Here is a 19,639-nt window from a genome sequence, read left to right as displayed (position 1 = left end):
GCAAGTTCAGAACACCACATCCTGGAGGGAGGAAGAAAAAGGTAGGGTCGGAGCCGAAGATGGCCGAGATCAGCCCGAGTGGGCCAGTGAAAGGAAGAGCAGTGGGCGGTGGAAAATTCGATCGTTGGGTAGAGGGAACAGGAAAGGAAAAGGGGTAAAAGGTTCAAGTGGCAAATAGGCGAGACACGAATACGTGAACGAAGGACGACATAACAAGAAGGAAAAATTTTTAAAGAAAAAATCCTAATATCTAATGAAAGCGCGTCAAGGGAAAACGAAGTCTTCTTCTGCATGTTTTTTTTTATGTGATTTTTCTATCATTAGTAAACTGGCTGGCAGAAGAAAGAGCAGGGAAGATGCGCACGCTCGTTGCACCTTATTTGCACATTTTCTATAATCGCCACTTAGGGTGAAGAAGGCGATCCATTTGGTTGAAGGCGGTGAAAGTACAGGGTTGTCGTTCAGGCTTATGGAGGAAAGAAAACTCTGCGGAGTTATTTTATTTAGTTCAATAACTCAGCAGATATCTACAGTTGTGCTCAGGTATCTGATTGGCGGGATCTGTTCAATCTTTGTCAAAACTTGCACCTCTGTTCAATATACTCTAGCCAATATAGAGTACTTATTAGGACTGCTGGTTGCGCCTTTTTCAAGTTTGCGATTTTAGGTCAGTCGAAAAACAGGTTACTATAACTTCGTGAAATTTCAGATTTTTTTCGGACATGAGACCCAAGGACGGGTTGGGCTAACCAAAAACGGCTACTGTCAGTCTCTATTCGCTAACATTGTAGTACCAATAAAGGTATCTCAGAATCGTCCATGTCAATACATATATTAGATGTTTTTATGCTACATAAACGCCGCTGTTCCCCTGAGAAGTGACGTTTGTGGCGCTTAGACGTCTTGATGCCCTCGAAGCATTGCTCCTCCGATATTTTTGTTTTATCCAATCATCCAGTTTAAACTAAGCTATCGCTATCACTACGAAGAACTTGAGCAATGTAGTAGTATCATGCACTCGGCATGTCGTGCAGCCCCGTCGGCGGATATGATGAATTGTTGCTGCCCGAGCGTCAAGGGGATTATCGCAAATTATTCGCTACAGGCTGCAACTTCGAACTCCGAACGCAACTGCTGACAATAGAACAACGTTGCACTCTATGACTACTGCATTGGTTGATTGAGTACGCTAAGTTGGTTAGATAGATCCACTATCAACATGAAAGTATTGTCAAGTTCCCTTATCTCTCCCCCGTATACCTTCACTTCCTGAGCTTGTCACCATATGCGACAGGGAGAATTTGTCTAGGAAGAAAATACTTGCATCACATGAGCTGAGAGCAGTGTTCTGTACATAAATCCGTTATGTCGGTGTAATAAAATCTGCTCGCCTCTGTCAAATATATTGATTCATGTAAGCGAACCCTGGATGGATCTAGTTTGTTGCCTTAGATAAATCGACCGCTAGTGACCAAGCCTGTACTAACGTCGGCATACGGCGCTATTTGCTTTTGAAAAAAGAACAGCACGTGACGAAGGCCTGGATACAATATCCGACCGAGATCCGACAGTAACTCAGAACCTCAGCTGTGTTGTTCGTCCTCGGCCTTACTGACCTCAGCGCATTGTCTACATTCGCTATCAGCGCGTCATAGCTGTGGCGTGCTATCTTTTCATATTTGTTGCACGTCCCCTGATCGGCAAGCATGCATATTTTGACATATGTTCGCTTACCGTATACGTCGGAAATGACTCTAGCCAGGGAACCAACCGCAATCCGAGGTCAAATAATACCTCCGGCCTATCACACGCTGCCTTCCTTTTTTTGCATGACGCATAAAAACGACATCCTGATTCGCCTGTTATCGTAACATCGACTGAAAAGACGGACACGGACTGTTGTTATCCGTTCGTGTTGCTGCCTATGGCAATTTCCACTTAAAAAACGTTTATTAATTTGCATCTTTTTTCCAGGTCCAGGCCTCGAGGCGATCACCGTTACAGGCGAACGCTGAGTGTTGAGTGGCAATGCGAATTCGGGTGCTTTTGTGAATCGTGATGAGCACAACAGTGTGGCCCTTTCCCTGAGTATCTTCTAGGGAAGACCAACTAGGGAAGTTTTTAGCTACTGGCTGGGGAAACTAAACAGCGTCTGACATAAAAACAAGCTACATATTATAACGCATACGTATCGAAATGTGTTTCTTTTTCAATGCTGAGTCACAATAGATTTTTCCTTTATTGTAGTGGATAGCTGATGCAGATATGGAATTGAACAAGGCATCATTATCTGGCGAAGTATCTGCGCCCAATGCGTGTTGAATACAGGGGCAAAATAAACGCAAGTAATCGTCGCGGTGAGCTACCGGCTTAATCGAACGCGATTTTTTCGCTGGTTACCATTCAAACCATCTTTTCGCACATACATACATATTACACTGTGTTCTGTCTTCATTGATTTATGCAATGAGGCCATTATCAACGAGCTGTTCGTGTAGTTTAACCACATCCTATCTATCTTCCGAAAGACATATTTGGACATTCTGTCCAAGCAGAGTTCATGGTGGGATTCTTTCATGGGATTTATTGCGGCACCACGAAGGAGCTAATGGAAAAGCACAACAAAGGAGCTTGAAGAGTTGAGTTGAGTTTCACGATGTTTAGCATTATTCTCTAAGGCGGGCTTTTTTCAAAACGAGCGTGCGTTTGTCGCTTTGAAACGATTTTCATCGTTTCATAGATTAACGGTTGCTGGTTTCGTGAGTCAACGTTTAAGGTGCTAGCACTAAACATCGCGAAGTCCTTCTGACTATACGTCATTCCATGGAAGTGGAGTACAGGTACAAAAAAAAAGTTAGGTAGACGAGAAGTTGCCGAGAAGTTCTTCCCCCAACCATCAGTTAAAAAATACGCTATTTGGGTGCTCTTGACAAAAAAAAAGTTGAGCATCGTTTGGAGCCAAGCGATAGCGAGCGATTGCTATAAACGTCAAAATCTGTTCTCGTAAAAGCAACTTTAAAAAGAGAATTAATGGATCGACTCGTTGGTCACCTACCATTAAACAGGTACAGCACTGAAATGTCGAGTGGTTTAAAACTAGCGTATCAGCAGTATAATAAATTATACGATACGTTATGCCTAACTAGAAGCAGGGAAAGACCGGTGTGAACTGCCCAATAAATACAGGGCAACCTCTCATAAGAAATCTCCGGAGGAACTTCCTGTACTCTTTACACTATAGCAAACCGATACCCCTCGAGTTAATGATCCGGCGTCTTCTTTGCCACGCTACCCGCTCGCGCTGACTTACGGCTTTTGGGAGACATGAGTATCCATCGACTTCAGCCGAAATACCAAAATACTGTAGCATGATTGTGATGAGCTGCTGCCGACATTTTTACCGTGAGAATTTTTCTGCCTGCTGGAACAGTAAAACTGACGAGTTAAGAGTTGCCACCGCTGGCCTAATTGAGGCAACGCATGTAGAGAAAATATATTACAGATAATAACTAAACAGCACTTGCAGCAGACAAAGAGATCAGAGGAATGAGATCTTCCATATACGTAGGACTAATCAGTGTGCTTCACCAAAACCTTGCCTTGCAGCCAGCTATTCGGTCGTGTGACATCTACAATGTATATATATACATGCGTATGTATATATGTATATATAATTATTAGTAAGTAGGTGATGCTATAAACGTCATTTGTAGAAGGCAGTTGATCGAAATTAACTTTCCAATACACTGCTTGTTTCCGCAATCAATTTCTACGTTTGTGACGTTAAAGTCCGTCTTTTCGTCTCCTAGATTTGTCTCAGTTTATTCGCCTACAGACAGATACCAACGGCCGTGTTCTGTAAAGGGAAAAAGACTGGCCGTACTTTCTTACGCGGACTCAGGTCTCCGACCGTCTTTCCGGTACAACTTTCTGACCTAGACCAAGATTCTCAGCGGACTGGCGTACCGTTAGCTGTGGTCAGTGGTCTTATATATAATCTTATCTTGATCAAGCTGATAATGTTTGCAAATCTGTCAGTTCATCATCGCGCGAGCCAGCGTCATAGGTAGCCTCGTAGCGTCGGCCATACCAACAAATTGTGAAACAAGTGAGCCGTTTATCAAAAACTGACGTTGTCGTTTATAGTACTTCGCTAAAGTATACACCCTCTATTTTTCGAGTTTTACGTCCCGTATCGCCGTAAAGTATACCTAGCGAACTAGTCGTCAGCTATATACGTACACACTACTATCGTATGTTTCAAAGAGCTTTGATTTATCGGCAAGATCGATGACATATCAAGTACGTTTCACGAATTTGGTTCAAAATAAACTGCGACGACCTATTCGAGTGCCTCATCGGTTTCACGTAACCTGTAGGCAAGTAGAAAAAGCGATACGGGTAAGCCAACGCCACTCATACAGAACCGTTCCAGACAAATGGATAGGTAAACCTTGAGTACGGCTTACTGCTAATAGTTGTACATGTGCTGGTTTAAACCTTAAATATTTCTCCATTTATTAGTGTTGAAGTGTCTGCATAGCCCGCTTCAAACGTTCTGTTAGTCTAATTGATTTAACTTTGGTTTTCAATTAAACATATTAGATGCTCCACGTGTCCAGAATAGATTGAGACCGGAGGGAAACCAGTCCTTGGAGCTGGAGGAAAACTAGTTATAGCTATAATAAAAGGTAGCCTCAAGCTGAGTATAGCGGAGAGCCTTACACACACTTCCACTATACTCCGTATAGTGGAGACGAGAGCTTGCCCGAAACTGAAGTTGTACTTTGTCGCTACTGTATACGAAGCTTTTGAATAATTCGCAAAAAGATTTTCATAAGGCAAACGTTAATGTTATTATCATGAACCTCAATAACATCGCATTACCCATACATCAGAGATGGGATACGAAGTAAGTGTATTCTTTAAAGAAGTTTTTTTTACAGCACTTACAGCCTTTTGCCTTTCTCGAAATAGGCTTGCGAAGAGCCACAATCAATTCCCAGGCCAGAACAGCAACAGCATCATTTACCGCAATCTGTACATGCAAATATGAGGGGCGTTTTGCTACCAAATAGTAGTACTTAATAGTTTAGGCGATCTAGGGAGTGACGGGCGGGGGGCGGGGGGGGGGGGGGCAAAAACGACACATATAGCATTCCCGAACAGATGCGGGTGGCCAGTTTGCTCCCACTTGTAATGGAAGCTACTTGTCGAAAAAAATTGCGACCCAGTAGGAAAAACCCGACCGCCTTAGAAAAGCGTTTTTACAGCGAAAAGCGTTGACCGTCGCTAGTTGGAGGCAGTGGTGCGTCTTGTGTTTTCCCATTTACGTTTAGAGCCTATTAGAAACTATTTAAGCAGGACTCAGATTGACAACGCGTGAAAACCTGTCAACATGACGCGAAAAGCCAGTTTTGCTAATTTCATGATGTTGATGTTTATTTAGTCTTGCGCGTCTTCTGCAGACGAGCGTCGCGATTGGATCGACCAGATAAGGATCAACATTTTTCTATCTCATTCGTCTTTTTTCGACTATCGCGGCTCCTTATACTTTTAGATTATTGACGCTTTTGACGAACTATCAGCTCGAAGCTTAAAAGTCAGCTCGATTTTATGTTTCATGAGCTTCAGTAAGGCTTCAACGAGTCGGTGCTTACCAACGTCGGTATAATCAGGTTTAGCATTAAATATTATTCGCAGATTCAGTGAGGGGATTTTTGAAGCAGACTTTAGTGGTTTAGGCCTCGAATTGACTTGTGCGAATGCTGGTTACAGGAATGCTTTTGTAAAGGATGCCTTTGCCGCCATATGTGAAGCACTCTATTGAGATATCTGCTTCCAATTAGATGCAGCCTATGAAAAACCGACATAAATTCGGTGGTCAATTTTTGCGTTTTATACAAATGTTTCTTTCCCGTATAGTAGTAGCGTACGTTTTCGTTTCCTAATCCATCAGCCTAAGAGGCCCATACCTAGGTCATGTAGGTAGGGATCGTTTACTTAGTCTACGGAAATGATAAATCGATGCACGACAGTATATGATGAAGGGCCGTTCGGTATTGTTTATGCTTTCCAATTGTCACTTTCAACTATCAAAGATAAGCTGATATTCCTTCCAAAAATTATTTAAATAAATAATGTCGATCTCTCCATCTATCTCTCGTGTTGACGTTCGATAGGCTGACAGCAAAGTTCGACTGGGGCATAGTCGTAACAAAAGTTTTATGCCCTAGAATGCTCAACACGTGTGCTAAAAGTACTTCGAAATTTACTATCGTCATTAAGTTGAACTTATGCTGATTTGTAGGTGGATCGAACTTACTGGCACAGTTCCATTTCTGTTAAGTAAAAATATTCACAATAGCCAGTATCTAGCTGGAGGACACTATTGAAAAAATTCCTGTGAACGAGACAACGCTACATTCACGTTACTATCGACAACGTCAGCGTCAACATCTACTAGCTGCTCATAATATACCCGATGCATCGGAACGCGTTCTCGTCCTGCCCGTATCCTCAAACCCAATCTAGATGGCATCTTAACATTCAAGTATAGGTACGTGGGCATGACCGCATTGAATATTATTGTAGATCTATGGCATCTTTGAACGTCACACATTCCGCTGCTGCTTCTCCCAGCAGAGCCGATTGACGCCGATCGACCGAGCGAGACACCCGCCTAGATAGGGAAGAATGTACGGGGCGCTGATAAAGCAACGCTACCATCCTGTAAGTGGATGGTAGTTGATTCAAAGACAGTACTTATATAGCCGAGTTTTTGGATGATTCGGGGTTTCAATACGGTACCGTCCTTATAAATCTTCGATATCGATAGAATGTTGAATCACTACCGCAATCGTAAATTTTTCATTATTGTGCTTCGGGAAATGGTGACATGCGTTACGGTCGCGTTGTTCGTATAATCTAAACAATCGTTTACCGCAGAGGCTTTTTAAGCGTTTCACCCACCAAATAGCGCAATACACAAACACCGCCGCCAATACATGCGCTATTTACGAAGGCCACAAATGAGTGCATAGAAGGTTTGGAAAATAGCGCTTGCTTATGGTCAGCCTTCTATGCGTGAGTGATGCGCTGCTAGCGTTACCGCTTGTTTACCTGTTAGGCGCCAAAAACAAGGCGCGAATAAGCCGCCCAAGGACAATTTAGATCCTAGTTTGTCATGGCTTGCTGATTTATTACATGTTCAAGCAATGTCTTACGATTATGCTAGTGCATCTGCTACCGGAAGGTAATAAAATCTACCCGGTAAGACTATCACTTGCTAGAGCAGGTAACGATGAAGTTGCTCCCGTCCTCGTTCGCCAACAAGGTTGATCATTGAAACGATACGGCTCGATGGTCGCTAACCGGCACGCACGACGTTATGTCCAGGAGGCCGCGAACGATAAATCGTGTTTGATCTTTACTTGACCGGATCGAAGCTAACTCACATAATCTGTTCCACTGTCCGAAGACGGCAGTATGAGAAAGGCAAGCAGCACGTATAGCTCCACACCTTACCTATCGTGCCTGTACCCGTTTACGTTGAATCGTCGCACGTGAACGTTGGTGACGAACAGAGCAGCCGTAAAACAGCTGTTTATCTGACAATCGCTTTATATCGACTGGCGTATTTACCCGGGCCGAAAACCTTAATAGCAATGGCGTACCCAAACGCTAGACTAGGTCGCTTTGCGTCTGGCCACTGGTGAGTGGGCGACTATCGTGTCTGCACCATACTGTCTACTGTTGATTCAGGGATTTTTTTGCCTAATAGACAGAGCAGCAAAGTATTGACACTGATGAGCAGACGGCGGTAATTTCAACTCGTACAATCCTCAGTGACGAATTGTGATCATTCATCGTACAGCAATGCTCTCGTTGACATCGAGCCACGAGCAGAGTAACGACATGCTCTTAAAGTACTTTTTACTTAGTAAGTAAGTTAGTATAATAAGTAAATTAACTTTACCAGTAAGTAAAGAACTAAAACGAACACTATGATTATTTTTGAAGGCTACCTGGAGAAGGTGCAAAAGTAAGCATTACAAAATCGATGCTGAAGGAAGGCGAGATTGACAAAGAACGTGTTGATTTTTTAGTGGGTTGGGATCGAGAAAAATAACTTCAAATACTATCTACTGATATGAACGAAATCATTAAAATATAGAATATTAACTATTCAATACTGAATAGTGTTTGTTTATATAAGATTTTTTCGCTCAAAGTTTGTAGGAGACTAGTGACTGACTGGCTTCAGCGCGATGATGAAAGATATCTCTCTTTCCTATAGACACTTCGTGCTGATACGCGCGGACCAATTTAGAAGGGAATTTGGTAGATATTGTAGCTCGCCTCTGAAGAGATTTAGTCGTATGTACCACATAACGGTGTTCACGCGTTAAACAGGCAACCAAATTTATAGCTTTAACCATATGGCCTGGCACACATCGGTTCTCCTCTATACTGCGCCTCCAGTTACATGAACTCAATGTGGTATGCCGTGATCGCTTTACTAACTGCCACATACAATTACAGTGCTCATTAGAAGCTATAATCAAGCAACAGTTGAAAAAATCTTACTCACTTTCTATTTCATAAACTTTCCATCTTGTCCTTGATTTTCCTCGACGCGTTTTGAAGCATGTCGGTAATCTTCTCATAATTGTTCTAACAGCGTGCGGCGCTCCTGATGGTACACGCTCTCGATGGTTTCATCTGGTACGTCTTTACGCGCTGGTCACGCTTGGCTATTCTACAGATACTGCTAGTCCTTGATGCTGCTAGCGTCGCCGAGCTACTGGCGGGAGCGGGAACCCGGACGTCTCCGCTTGATCTGCGTCTCCGCCAAGAGTCTATAGCAGAGGCCATTGGGAGCCGGTGGGAAACACGGGGCTGGAGCAAATTCCGGAATGTTACCTTCCGTTCGAAAACATATCGAAAACCAGTTGCTAGAATAGGCTTCATAAAAAGATTATGAACCAGGAATAGAGAAGTAGCAAATTAGCGAGAGAGGCCTCTATGAAAGCGCGATAGCTATGGCGTTTCTAGTAAAGGCAGTGATGGGGATTGTTGCGATTTCTGCTGTTGCTGTGTACTGACATTGTTCCCAATATATGCCAAATATTGAGATAGTAGTTTTTGAGTTGAAAAGTAAAAAAACATTAATACCAGTGTTTTTGATTTTGTTAGTGTTTCAGGGTGTTCTTAATAAATGCTGTTCGCTGAAGTAGTAAATTAGGGATCGTGGCAAATAGGTATATGACCCATTAACAAGAGGTATTTCATTTGTTTATGTTCACAAAAGCCAGAAGTCTGCATACATTTTGTGTTTACAATTGATACTTCACAATTATTATTCCTATTAAGCATAACTGTTTAGCATTTCATTCTAAATTGAATCACAATAAAAATATATCTGTTCAATTGATACATACAAAACGAATCAATCACTGCCTGCTTTCGTAATTACAGGCCGTTCTTTGGCCGCAAGCTTAGGCATACGAACCGCGGGCCTTGACCACAATGCATAGGAACTATTTTTTATAATCACAATGGCATCTACGTCGCATCTGTGGTTATTTTCAGTTACTACCACTGGCCAGAGCGAGTCCACGGTACTAATCAGATCGATGTAACTTCAACGAGAAGCCGAGGTAGAAATTCCTTTATAGCATCGCTTTCTAACTACCTGGCTGCGTTCCCTTTTAATTGCCAATTCGAAGAATTGCAATCGATGTTGGTTTCAACGATCCAGACGTGTTGTTCGAAATTTCCCGCGCTCTTATTTAACGGCTCACATGTCCACACGCTCACATATAACCATAATCACGAAAAGGTAGTAATGTTTTTGTCTCAACGTTTACACCGCACAAAAAATATTCTATCGTTCTTCTTGTTCAACACGAAAGCAAGATCGGGAAGCCGAACGATCATCAGAGATAATGCCTCGTAGCTGTTCATATGTCCTTCTCTCCAGCAGGGGTCTTTTGTAACCGGTAAAAGGCTGCCTAGAACAGTTTTCCTTCCCTGCACTCTGAAAGAGATCTAGCCAGGCCCCTCATGATTAGTACAGTTCGGAGCAGTTCCTGCATGGAAATTGTGAGGTTCTGTCGTTGTTCCAATTCTTCTTCGTATGGCTGGCGCGGCAACATTTCAAAAGGTGAATAGACGTAGCGAGACTCGTTAATAGCAATTAACCGATATGTCCTTTCGAAGGATTGTTTTAGTTTGTCTATGGCTGCCTGCAGCTAGCAGCCGATTGCATTCATCTCAAAATAGGCCTGGATAAGGCCTTAACGGGATTCAACACCACTCGAGTTCAAGGGTCTCTAGTGCCAAATCGAAAATGGGCGGATTATTGTATTCGTAGTACAATGAGATCCTTGCATTGTTCCATTAGTTGCTGCCCGTATTCTGTATATGGCAGACAATAGATGCAATTAATTTTGGGTTTTCTATTGTCATGTTCGTCTGGGGCCTTTTTTTTGTAAGAACTGGGCGGTCGATCTGCCTACTCTGCTGATGCTGCGTGTAGGCATTGGGAAATAGTAATAATAGTGGTTTGGGCCTTATTTAGTCAATAGGTCGTAGTGGATACGACAGACTGAGAAGGAAATTCAATTGGTTCGCTCGAAGTGCGGATTCTTTTGTGTCGGTTATTATCCTGGGTGCTGCTACAGCTGAATAGACTGAGCGTATAAATCTAGTAAGAGTGTGTGATTTCCAGCGATAATTAATAAAGGTAGTTATTATATTAGGGGCTAGATTCTGTGGTAATAATATTATCGAAAGTCATCATCAGAACTTTTGGTACTAACTAGTCGAAACGTATTTGAGAAAAATACGTAAATTGCACACAAATAAACCATTGGTTCTATAAATGTGACTACTACGCCGTCCATTGCCTCGATTCTAGCCTAGAATTGCGTGCAGTGCATTATGAGACTTTACAGGTAACGTGACAGCGATAACGAATAATAACAGAGACACGATAACTCTAATGGAACAATCATTTTTGTTTCTCATATGTTTATACGACAAGTATACAAACACGAACATATCGATAGCAATAATTGGATTATTTAGGTGCGTCTGCACGAGTTTCAATTGGCCAATGGGCGGCGTACGTCCTTGGTCAGTACAACACGTCACAGCTTCATAATAATTTTGCAAGACTCATCATTTTGTCACACGTTCCTCACCGCCCATTTCTGCCCAGAGCTGAAAACACCACCGTCCCACATTATCTTCTAACGATTGACTCACTGGACGACTTTAGTATATTTAACTGGCAGCGCTTTTATTATCAGCATGTAAGCTAAACGCGCTATTCGGCAGCGATGTCACCCTTAACGTTCACTCGTTCAAATATAAATAGATCAATGTCTAGAGAAATACGGCTAATTACGTTGCATATAGTCGTCCACACGTTCTCGATTGCTATTCATTCAACCATTGTTAGTATTATTGAGGTTTCGATGCTGACCCTCCACGATCCATCCCTCAGTCGAAAGGCAGCTGTATTTCTGCCAGGTAATCAGCTTTTATAGGTTCAATGCACTTCATCTTCAAAAACATCGGCCCCACCCCTACGATCAGAGTTGGTTCTCCGTGGGAAAGCGACAGACGATAACCAGTCCCAGTTAGCTATTGCTTTTTGTTCTCGCTGTTGTTCTTGCCCGGAATCAGCTCGATATCCTTGCGCTGATGCTGCAGACCTCCTGAAAAAAAACTCCCCACATAACACTTCGCTTTAGGACATTACCAAATAGCCGCATTCCACCACTAGCGCGTATGTATGCATCAGGGGCTTGTACTACCTGTTACCTGTCGAATTGCATACGTACCGTCACACATACCGATGTACGAACGCCTACGAGGCGCGGCACTAATGGCACGCGTCCAGGTTTGCTAAAGCCGCCGGGTTTTAAATCAGTCACATGTAATAGTCTCACCGGCGCTTTTTTGATGCAGGAGCAGCAGATCGATTCCACGCAATTAAAACAAAATCGTTTACGATGGTGACGGCGACAGTAGAACCAGTGGAAGCTATGCAAGGCCTATGTGGAGCATCTGGCACCACGGATGCCCATGGTTCCATTCAGCCGTACAACTGTATTCTCAAACATGTTTGCAGCCCATCTCATGTATTTCCCTTTTTGGCCTCCTTCGATTTTGCTATGAAGAGTTTTCCGGTCATAGGCAGTTTTTCAAGTGAAGTCGGGAAAGACGGAAGGGTGCAAAGCATAGATGAATGGAAGCTCTGTTGCAAGCCGACTGAATGCGGGGCGCGAGCTGCGGCAAGAGGCAGTGCCAGCACCAACGGCTGATGTCACTGTGGCGGGTTGTATGCAAAGCTGCGACACAAACGGAGACTCTTCGTGGTGGCATGCCACTACAAGAGGTCATTAGCCTGGAAAAATTAGGGAGGGGGCATAGTCGCTGCATGGGCTAAAACGAATCCATTATTTCGATTTAGAAAAATACTCTGAAATTTTTATGAATCATGTCAGTGTTAAGTTTTCGTTCTCTGAGCAGCTTATTCCTTTGTTAAAAGCTTCCGACATTTTCATAATCCTTAGTTGATCCGCCTTAGATGTTGATACGGTGCAGATTGTTGTCAAAAAACGAGTAACTAAATTCGTGCATGCCAATGAGACTTTTATGGTTTTTGCATCTTTAATGGAGTAAGTGACTTCCAGCGTGAATGTATATATATGTACGAAGGGTTCCTGTACAGAGATGAAGGGTTCCTGGTTTGAGTCGATGAGATCAATTATAGTTAATTAGTCTCCCTTGTATTATAACTCAGTTTGCGCTCACTTATACTGCACTTCCTGTCCAGTCTACGTCAAATAGTCCATTTCGCCGTGTGTCATGAAAAGTAAGCTACAGTTTTTTCTTCAGGTGTAGCGGGGTACAATTCGACCCCGGTTTTTCATCTGGATATTTACTTTCCCTTTCTACCATCATCGATTGGATGGATAGACTAATTCCATTTGTTGTAAATACACAATAGCAACAGGAGCGTATTTATTTAGAACTCTTCCCATCCAACAATCGAGTTCTGCCCAACAATACTCTGCGATTCACTGAAGTTCCTCGTGAAGCCGCAGCTCTACAGCCGTATAGAGTGCGGTCGTACATTCATACGAGGACGTATCGCCGTGGAAATGCCTATAAACACTTCATACGATTAAAGACCGGGAAAATCAAGTGCTTCCGGAAGCAACAGCAGGGGCGACGCCAGCGATAGTGACGGCGCGTAGCCCATCGAAAAAACGCCAGATCGTCTTAGACATTGCAAACACGTCTATATTAATGTGGTCGTATGCTTCAAGTTCAATCAGAGGTCGCCAATAGATCGATATCGCATTATCTATATCGGCAATCTGAAACTGGCTATCATCAGGAGAAATGATAGACAAGAAGTGAACTGGGCAAAATTGATCCGCTATGGGGCTGTGCAACAGCGGAAAGCAAGAGTTTCGCCGCCGTCGCCATCATATGGATTCAGCGACACAAGGCAAATGTTGCCGCCTGCCTATGATGATAAAAACTGCGTATGTCGCCTGCTGGTTCAGAGCGCACCCTTCTGGCAATTAGTTAGTCGGCCGTCTGACCACTGGCAGGATTTGTTCGTAATAGATGATAGTGACGCAAGGCTACTCTGTCCTAGACAGGATTCATTGCATTTAGCGGAGCTTGTTTACTTTGCTCGTTCACACACAATGACAATTCACGAACGACGAGCTGATAAACCTGCCTCTTTTTTTGTCATAAACAACAACCAAACCCATAAACTCGTCCAGCTGTTGCTTATATTCTTGTTGTTACTACTTCTGGTTCGAGGCTTGTCGGCCTTCGACACTCTTTCTATCAGGATATCGGGAATTAGATGCACAGGACACCTGCTTCCATATGTGCAGTGCATCATGTAAAAGGCGGAACAAAGCGTTGTTTCATGAACATCTTTTCTTTCTGCCTTGTTTTGTATCGCGTTTGTGCCCGTGGAACCCTTCTCATTGCCAGAAGAATGGATCCTGAGCAGCAAAACTTAGTATTAGCGACAATGTTGATACCGTTTTAGCGGCTGGATCATGGAGCATACTCCGAGATTGAGCGGCTACGGTGACGCGTTGTTAACACATAACAAGCGCTTTAAAGTCTATGTTCGCGCTTGACGGTTAAAGAAGAGTCTCCTGAGGCTAAATTAAGTTGAAGGTTGGAATAAGGCATGGCTATTGCTGAAGTCGCCTTAAGTTGACAGTATATGCTCGCAGAAATTTCCGTCTCTCAGTATTATTGAAGGATATCCTCTAAATTCGGCCAAGACAGCGATGTCGGCAAACGATTTGTATAGCAACCTTTTCATTTTATGGCGGCCCAAAGAAGCACGATTCATTTGAGTAATTCTGTGGATTTTCCAGCGGACAACTGTCTCGCTGCGTTTTAGCGTGAGCGACGGGCACTAAATTCAAACGACTTACTATAAAGCCAGCACCTTGCTGAGATTAATACGGTAATTCAACGGTAAAATGTTACGTCGGAACAGAACAGAATAGAGGAGAGGAAAAACGCATGCATCGTTGATGAAACTATAGTTAAGCTAGTTGGTAATAAAAGTACCCTCTTTAGATCCTGCTGTAATGGTTGCGAGTCCGTCTGATCATGACTTTAGTCCTGGTTCAGCGCATTCACAATGTGTATAAAACGCATACAATACTTCGTGAAGTCGGTGAAGCTGAAAACTACAATTCTTAAATCGTCTGTTATGAAAACGATGCTATAGTACGGACGTTTCACGCATTTGTCCTATTTAGAAATGGCCTTTCAGAGTAATCACCGTCAATTTGGTTTCCATAGAGAAAATCTTCACACACCAACGGGGTCTAAAGAGTTTGCTTACTTAGGACGAGAGTAGATTCCAAGTTGTTGACCTACCCTTGACATGGCGTATTTCAGGTTGGCTAAGCAACGGAGTCATCGTTAGTCCTCATACCAGTTAACCGTGTAGAGAGGAATATTTCATGCTTGATTCCATCTTGTGCTATTTATGAATGATACGGCAAACCTTATACGTCATAAATACGTGTCGTTGTATTGTCGACATCATAGTTGATTGATCTATACAGGCCGCCTTCATATAGTATTTCTCCATATATTGATACTGATCTGCTAGGTCAGTGTTGACATTTTTGAATTGTAGATGATACGATCTCGAGAGCGAGAAGATGGCAGACAAAGGGCTCTGAAGTGTAAAACGGGGCTCAGTTTCGAACTAACCACATTTAATTCTCATAAATCTCTATTTAAACACCGCCGACCTCTAGCCGCTTCGGGTGCCAGTTAGTTCATTCTTAGAGCAACTCAGTGATCAGTGACCGTATTGAGTAACCTATAAAAGATCAGGCGTAAACATCCAAGTACGTAAGTGTATATTTCGAAAAATCCACCAATGCTTTGGTTGGACGCTGCTTTTTTAACTGTGAAAAAGTAAGAACTGGGTTTTTATTTTGTGTCTTTGAAAGGCACCAAACGAAGACCAGGACAGAAAAAGCTCGGCGATTCGGCCGGGTTTAGCTTAGTAAAAGTGAAGATTTCGTAGGGTTATAGTATAGTAAGTAAACATCTGCATAAACATCAAAGCGCAAATCATGGAAGATTCTACTTGCCGCTTCTACTCCGATATCGACTATACTGAATCAACCTGTAGTAGATCAAAAACGCAGGTTAGTACCCCTTCCATATTTACTATCTACCCCAGTGGGCTCTTGATTTGCCGAATTAGAAATACATTAATCGACTTCCATGCTATATAGCCTAATACACATTGTGTCGTCCAAACCTATTTTGATGACCAACAACTGAAGAATTTCAACATGTTTTCAGATCATGTTCGAAGCCGCGACTCATTCGAACTGAGGTTCATTCAGTACTCTTCGTACCGAATTCTTGGCCCGCTATAGTCTGTAACAGGAAAAAGCATGAAATCAGATATAACGTTAACATTTCAAATAAGGTATTCATAGGGGCCGAAAGGAAAGCCCAAGCGTTTTGCATGGGTTCAATTAATCAACTCTGAAGTTCTTCTGGTAAATACAATACTCAAATTTCTATCATAGGATTTCTCGTTATATACAGAGTTTTTGCTGTTTTCATTCAAAGCTTTAACTGTTCGAACTGTGGAGACGGAGAACCCAATTTATATATTACAAACTTCCCAATGGCAGGAAAGGACACGAGTTTCTGAATCTTGTATAGTAGTCATATAGTTGTACTTCGGACGGTCGCAGTCGTTGCCCATGACCAGATTTCTCAAAAGGTCCTGTAAAAAACACAGAGCAACACTATCGGAGCGAGAGCACTCACTTGGTCACCCACCAGAGCGCCATCTCCGCAGCTCGTTGGCAATGAATCGATTTGTCGGCATGGATTCAGCCTGACAACGCGAGAACAAACGATTTCTGAGTAGATAATTTAGCATGGAATCGTAGTACCGATTACTTTTTGCGAAAGGCAGTCAGCAAGTCTCAGCAGACAGTAAGAAGGCCTTAAGGCCATGGGAACCCCATAGTATTATACCAATAATCTGTTTACTATAATAGCGCGTCGCTTGAATTTCACGGTAGAAACAGACGTCACTTTGAAGGGCTTTGTTCCTGCGCTTTAGAGAAACTATAAACGTCTTGCCTTCATGTCAGTCCAATCCTGTCCAGGACTGAGTGCTGGAAAATGATGGTAACGTAAAAAATAAGTTAGACGATTTCCATGGAGCATGCGCAAAGTCTGTTAAACCTCGCTCCTATATCCTATGTGTACAAGGGCCTGTAACTCTGGAAAGTTAGCTACAGTAAGCAAAAATAACAGGAACCATAATAATAATAATAGTAATAATCAGGTGGTAGTAATTGCGATTGAAAGAGCGAAAGTTAGGAACGACTGAAACTTTCACTTAAATAAAGTTGAAATGATTACAACACCCGGTTAGGACGTTGTGGAGTAAACTAAGTTATACACGCAGTCTACGTTCGTACTAAAGTCATGGAGTAGTCGTAGAGGAACCAATAGAACGGCATCCAGCAAACCTTATTACGAAAGATAAGTAGGGAACTGAGATTGGCTAGGCCGTAAACTCAAGACCTAATGGGTGATGTGACAAGCGGTTTTCCAGATCTCAGTGGGAGACTACTGGTTTCTGTTCAGCTGATGGCATCCTTGTAATAATGAAGTGCATAGTTCAGCGAACAGATTCGTTCGTCCTAAAAATTAGGTCACGTAACCGTTTAAAAGAGACAGGACGACGATATTGAGGGCAGTAGAAACTTTTCTGCTTCTGAAAGTTTTCACAAGAGACGCTCCCTAAAGCGAAATCACGTGCTATCGCAGCTAGAACTATTGATGCATCTTTCCGTTGCCACTTAATACACCAAACACGGCGCATGATAGCACGTATTTTTCAACGATTTTTATACCATAATACCGTTATGCGTGACAGTGACAACCAAACTGCTGAAAAGTGTTGGTCGCCCTTAGGGGACTACCGTTTGACCTTAGACCTAATAAGCATTTTCTGTTACACCTAGCAATAGCACGATAGATCAACACAGATATTTGAGGTATCCAAATCTTATCAAGGTATCAAGCAAAATTGATGGTGTTGCCTATGTTTGCTATTTACTTATATCATATGGCATTGACGAAACATTTACAAATAATAATAACACCCCTCTACTCCTAATGGTCCAAGTAGTAAACATGTTAACAAACAATCGACGAAACGAAGAAGACTCACAATAATATCGGTGCATTGATTGTGTTTTTTTTTTTATAACTTACATTAATACTCTCATTTTATGACTACAAAACTGCTGTACCTATGTACGCACACAATCGCTCAAATGAGCCCCGGGTGGGAAAAGCCGGAAGATTATCTGTGCGTTCCCTGAAAGGGCAATTTGTGTAAGTATAATTCTCGATATCACAAGGTACTCTCAAACATGAATCGGGGAACTCCTATATGATTTAGAGCTGCTGTCGTCGTTGTTCTTTGCATTACGGTTGAATTATTAAAGACATAGATACGTCATTGTGTCTCGTATCTCAGAACGCAGTCCAAGCAAACTACGCAGCTCGTTCCTCTGATGCTGATGTTTTCGCGCTTGAAACTGGCGGAGCCGTCAGTTACTCTTACATGATGAACTTTGTTTTTTACCTTCCTAATAGGCCTTTGTTTTACTATGTTGTATCTATCTGTTCAATTTCTGTTTGCTGAGCATCTTACGTACGCTATGAATTCTGTTTTTTCAGCTAAATTATGTACACACTTTGCACAAGTATGTCCGTATCTCAGTTCGGTCAGTTCTCGAGAAATCTTGCAGATAAGTACGTTAAGTTAAATATGTTCATATATGACATGTTTGTCAAGAGACTGCTCGCTTTTATTGGCACAGATTCACCATTAACGTTATATTTTTATCTGTGTCTCTTAAAACGGAACGCTTTACCACCTGCTAGGTCTTATCTAAAAAGTACAGCTTTGTGTTTGTTCATTTCAAGACTGATTGCTCCTCACAGCGTTCATCGAACGACAAGCTAGGCCTGTCTGGGTTCATTTGAAGGATCAAGCTCCTAGTATGCGAAAGGAAATCAATGCAAGCGGCACAGCAACTTTTGAATGCGGGAACGGAGCGCACTCTAGTCTTCCAAAACAGGGCGGGAACAAGTGGGAGGGCAGTGTTCTGCGCCGGAGTTCTCGGCAGCTTCCGTCGAAGCTGCGTGTTATCACTGGCCCGCCCGTCCCCCTAAAGCAAACTCAAATATAAGCACGGGCAACAAATCGTACGGTCATGAGCAAGAAATGCAGCTACCAACTACTGCGTTTAACGGATTCCCAATAGACAAGCTTACCGTAGACTTGCGGCTTACTGCGACTGGGATTGCTCGGAAATGTGCGAGTCTTTGGCGCTTGTGGAAGTGTTTTCAATATACGATGGTAAAGGTGGCGACTGGAGGCTCCTGAGGGCTCCAACTAGATTGGCTTGCTTCGTTACTTTTTAGGATCCATTATTAGAAGGAGGAGGTTGGGATAATCCAAGTAAACGACAGGTTACCCCATAGTTGCTACGTGGTTGTCACTGGGGGGCTGCTAAGTCGCATGTTAGAAAGTCGATTACAGCATGTTATTTAGGGGAAGGCAATCAATGTTAAGACGCATCTTATTGGAACCCAAAATGGGAGCTTCTATGGTTGCCTAGAACCGTCTGCAGTGATTGATGTGACAACAAATACATGGCTGTGATTAGCTTAGAGGAAACTATTCCATGTTGTGCTTAACGGCACAGAGCTTCTTTTATTTAAGGGCACGCATGTGTTTAATATTTTGGCAATTTTTTCTCTTATACTTCGGTGGGATGTTCTGAAAAGTCACTGTGAAATCACTGCCGATGTGGCAAGAAATGAGAGTCTTCGTTTGATGTTATGGTTTTGCTCTGCATAAATGACTTTACGCTTTGAAATCTGATGTGAAACACTTGATACGCGCACGCCTTCTAAATGCTCTCGAATTTTACATCCGGTACCGCCATTAGGCATTCCATCGGACGGCTGACTCCCTGCACTAAAGAAAATG

At 42.7% G+C, this 19,639-nt stretch overlaps 2 protein-coding genes and 1 long non-coding RNA gene across 14 annotated transcripts in view; 2 read left to right on the top strand and 1 right to left on the bottom strand.

The window, feature by feature from the left end:
* The window catches only part of LOC111248703 (uncharacterized), a 62,252-nt gene extending 53,545 nt beyond the window's left edge, over positions 1-8,707 (bottom strand). For both annotated transcript variants that reach the window (XM_086985922.1, XM_086985921.1), the window contains exon 1: positions 8,594-8,707. In XM_086985922.1, the coding sequence (XP_086842048.1) occupies positions 8,594-8,669 (76 nt within the window). In that variant the 5' untranslated portion in view covers positions 8,670-8,707. The remainder of the gene's footprint in view (positions 1-8,593) is intronic.
* Positions 1-19,639, top strand: part of Pkc53E (Protein C kinase 53E) — a 247,332-nt gene that overhangs the window by 82,545 nt on the left and 145,148 nt on the right. Inside the window, exon 1 of one of the 11 annotated variants that reach the window (XM_086985904.1) lies at positions 7,710-7,942. The exons of the other annotated variants lie outside the window; for them this stretch is intronic. The gene's annotated coding sequence lies outside the window, so the exon portion shown is untranslated. Of the gene's footprint in view, positions 1-7,709; positions 7,943-19,639 lie in introns of those variants that run through there. 11 annotated transcript variants of the gene reach the window in all.
* On the top strand, positions 7,592-9,174 carry LOC147755894 (uncharacterized). The gene is made up of 2 exons (XR_015325542.1): positions 7,592-7,714; positions 8,684-9,174. It is a non-coding gene; the product is annotated as an uncharacterized LOC147755894 (long non-coding RNA).

This window comes from Varroa destructor, unplaced genomic scaffold, assembly GCF_002443255.2.
Source record: "Varroa destructor unplaced genomic scaffold, Vdes_3.0 BEIS01000004.1, whole genome shotgun sequence".
Taxonomy (NCBI): domain Eukaryota; kingdom Metazoa; phylum Arthropoda; class Arachnida; order Mesostigmata; family Varroidae; genus Varroa; species Varroa destructor.
This window is presented reverse-complemented; position numbering and strand designations above follow the sequence as displayed.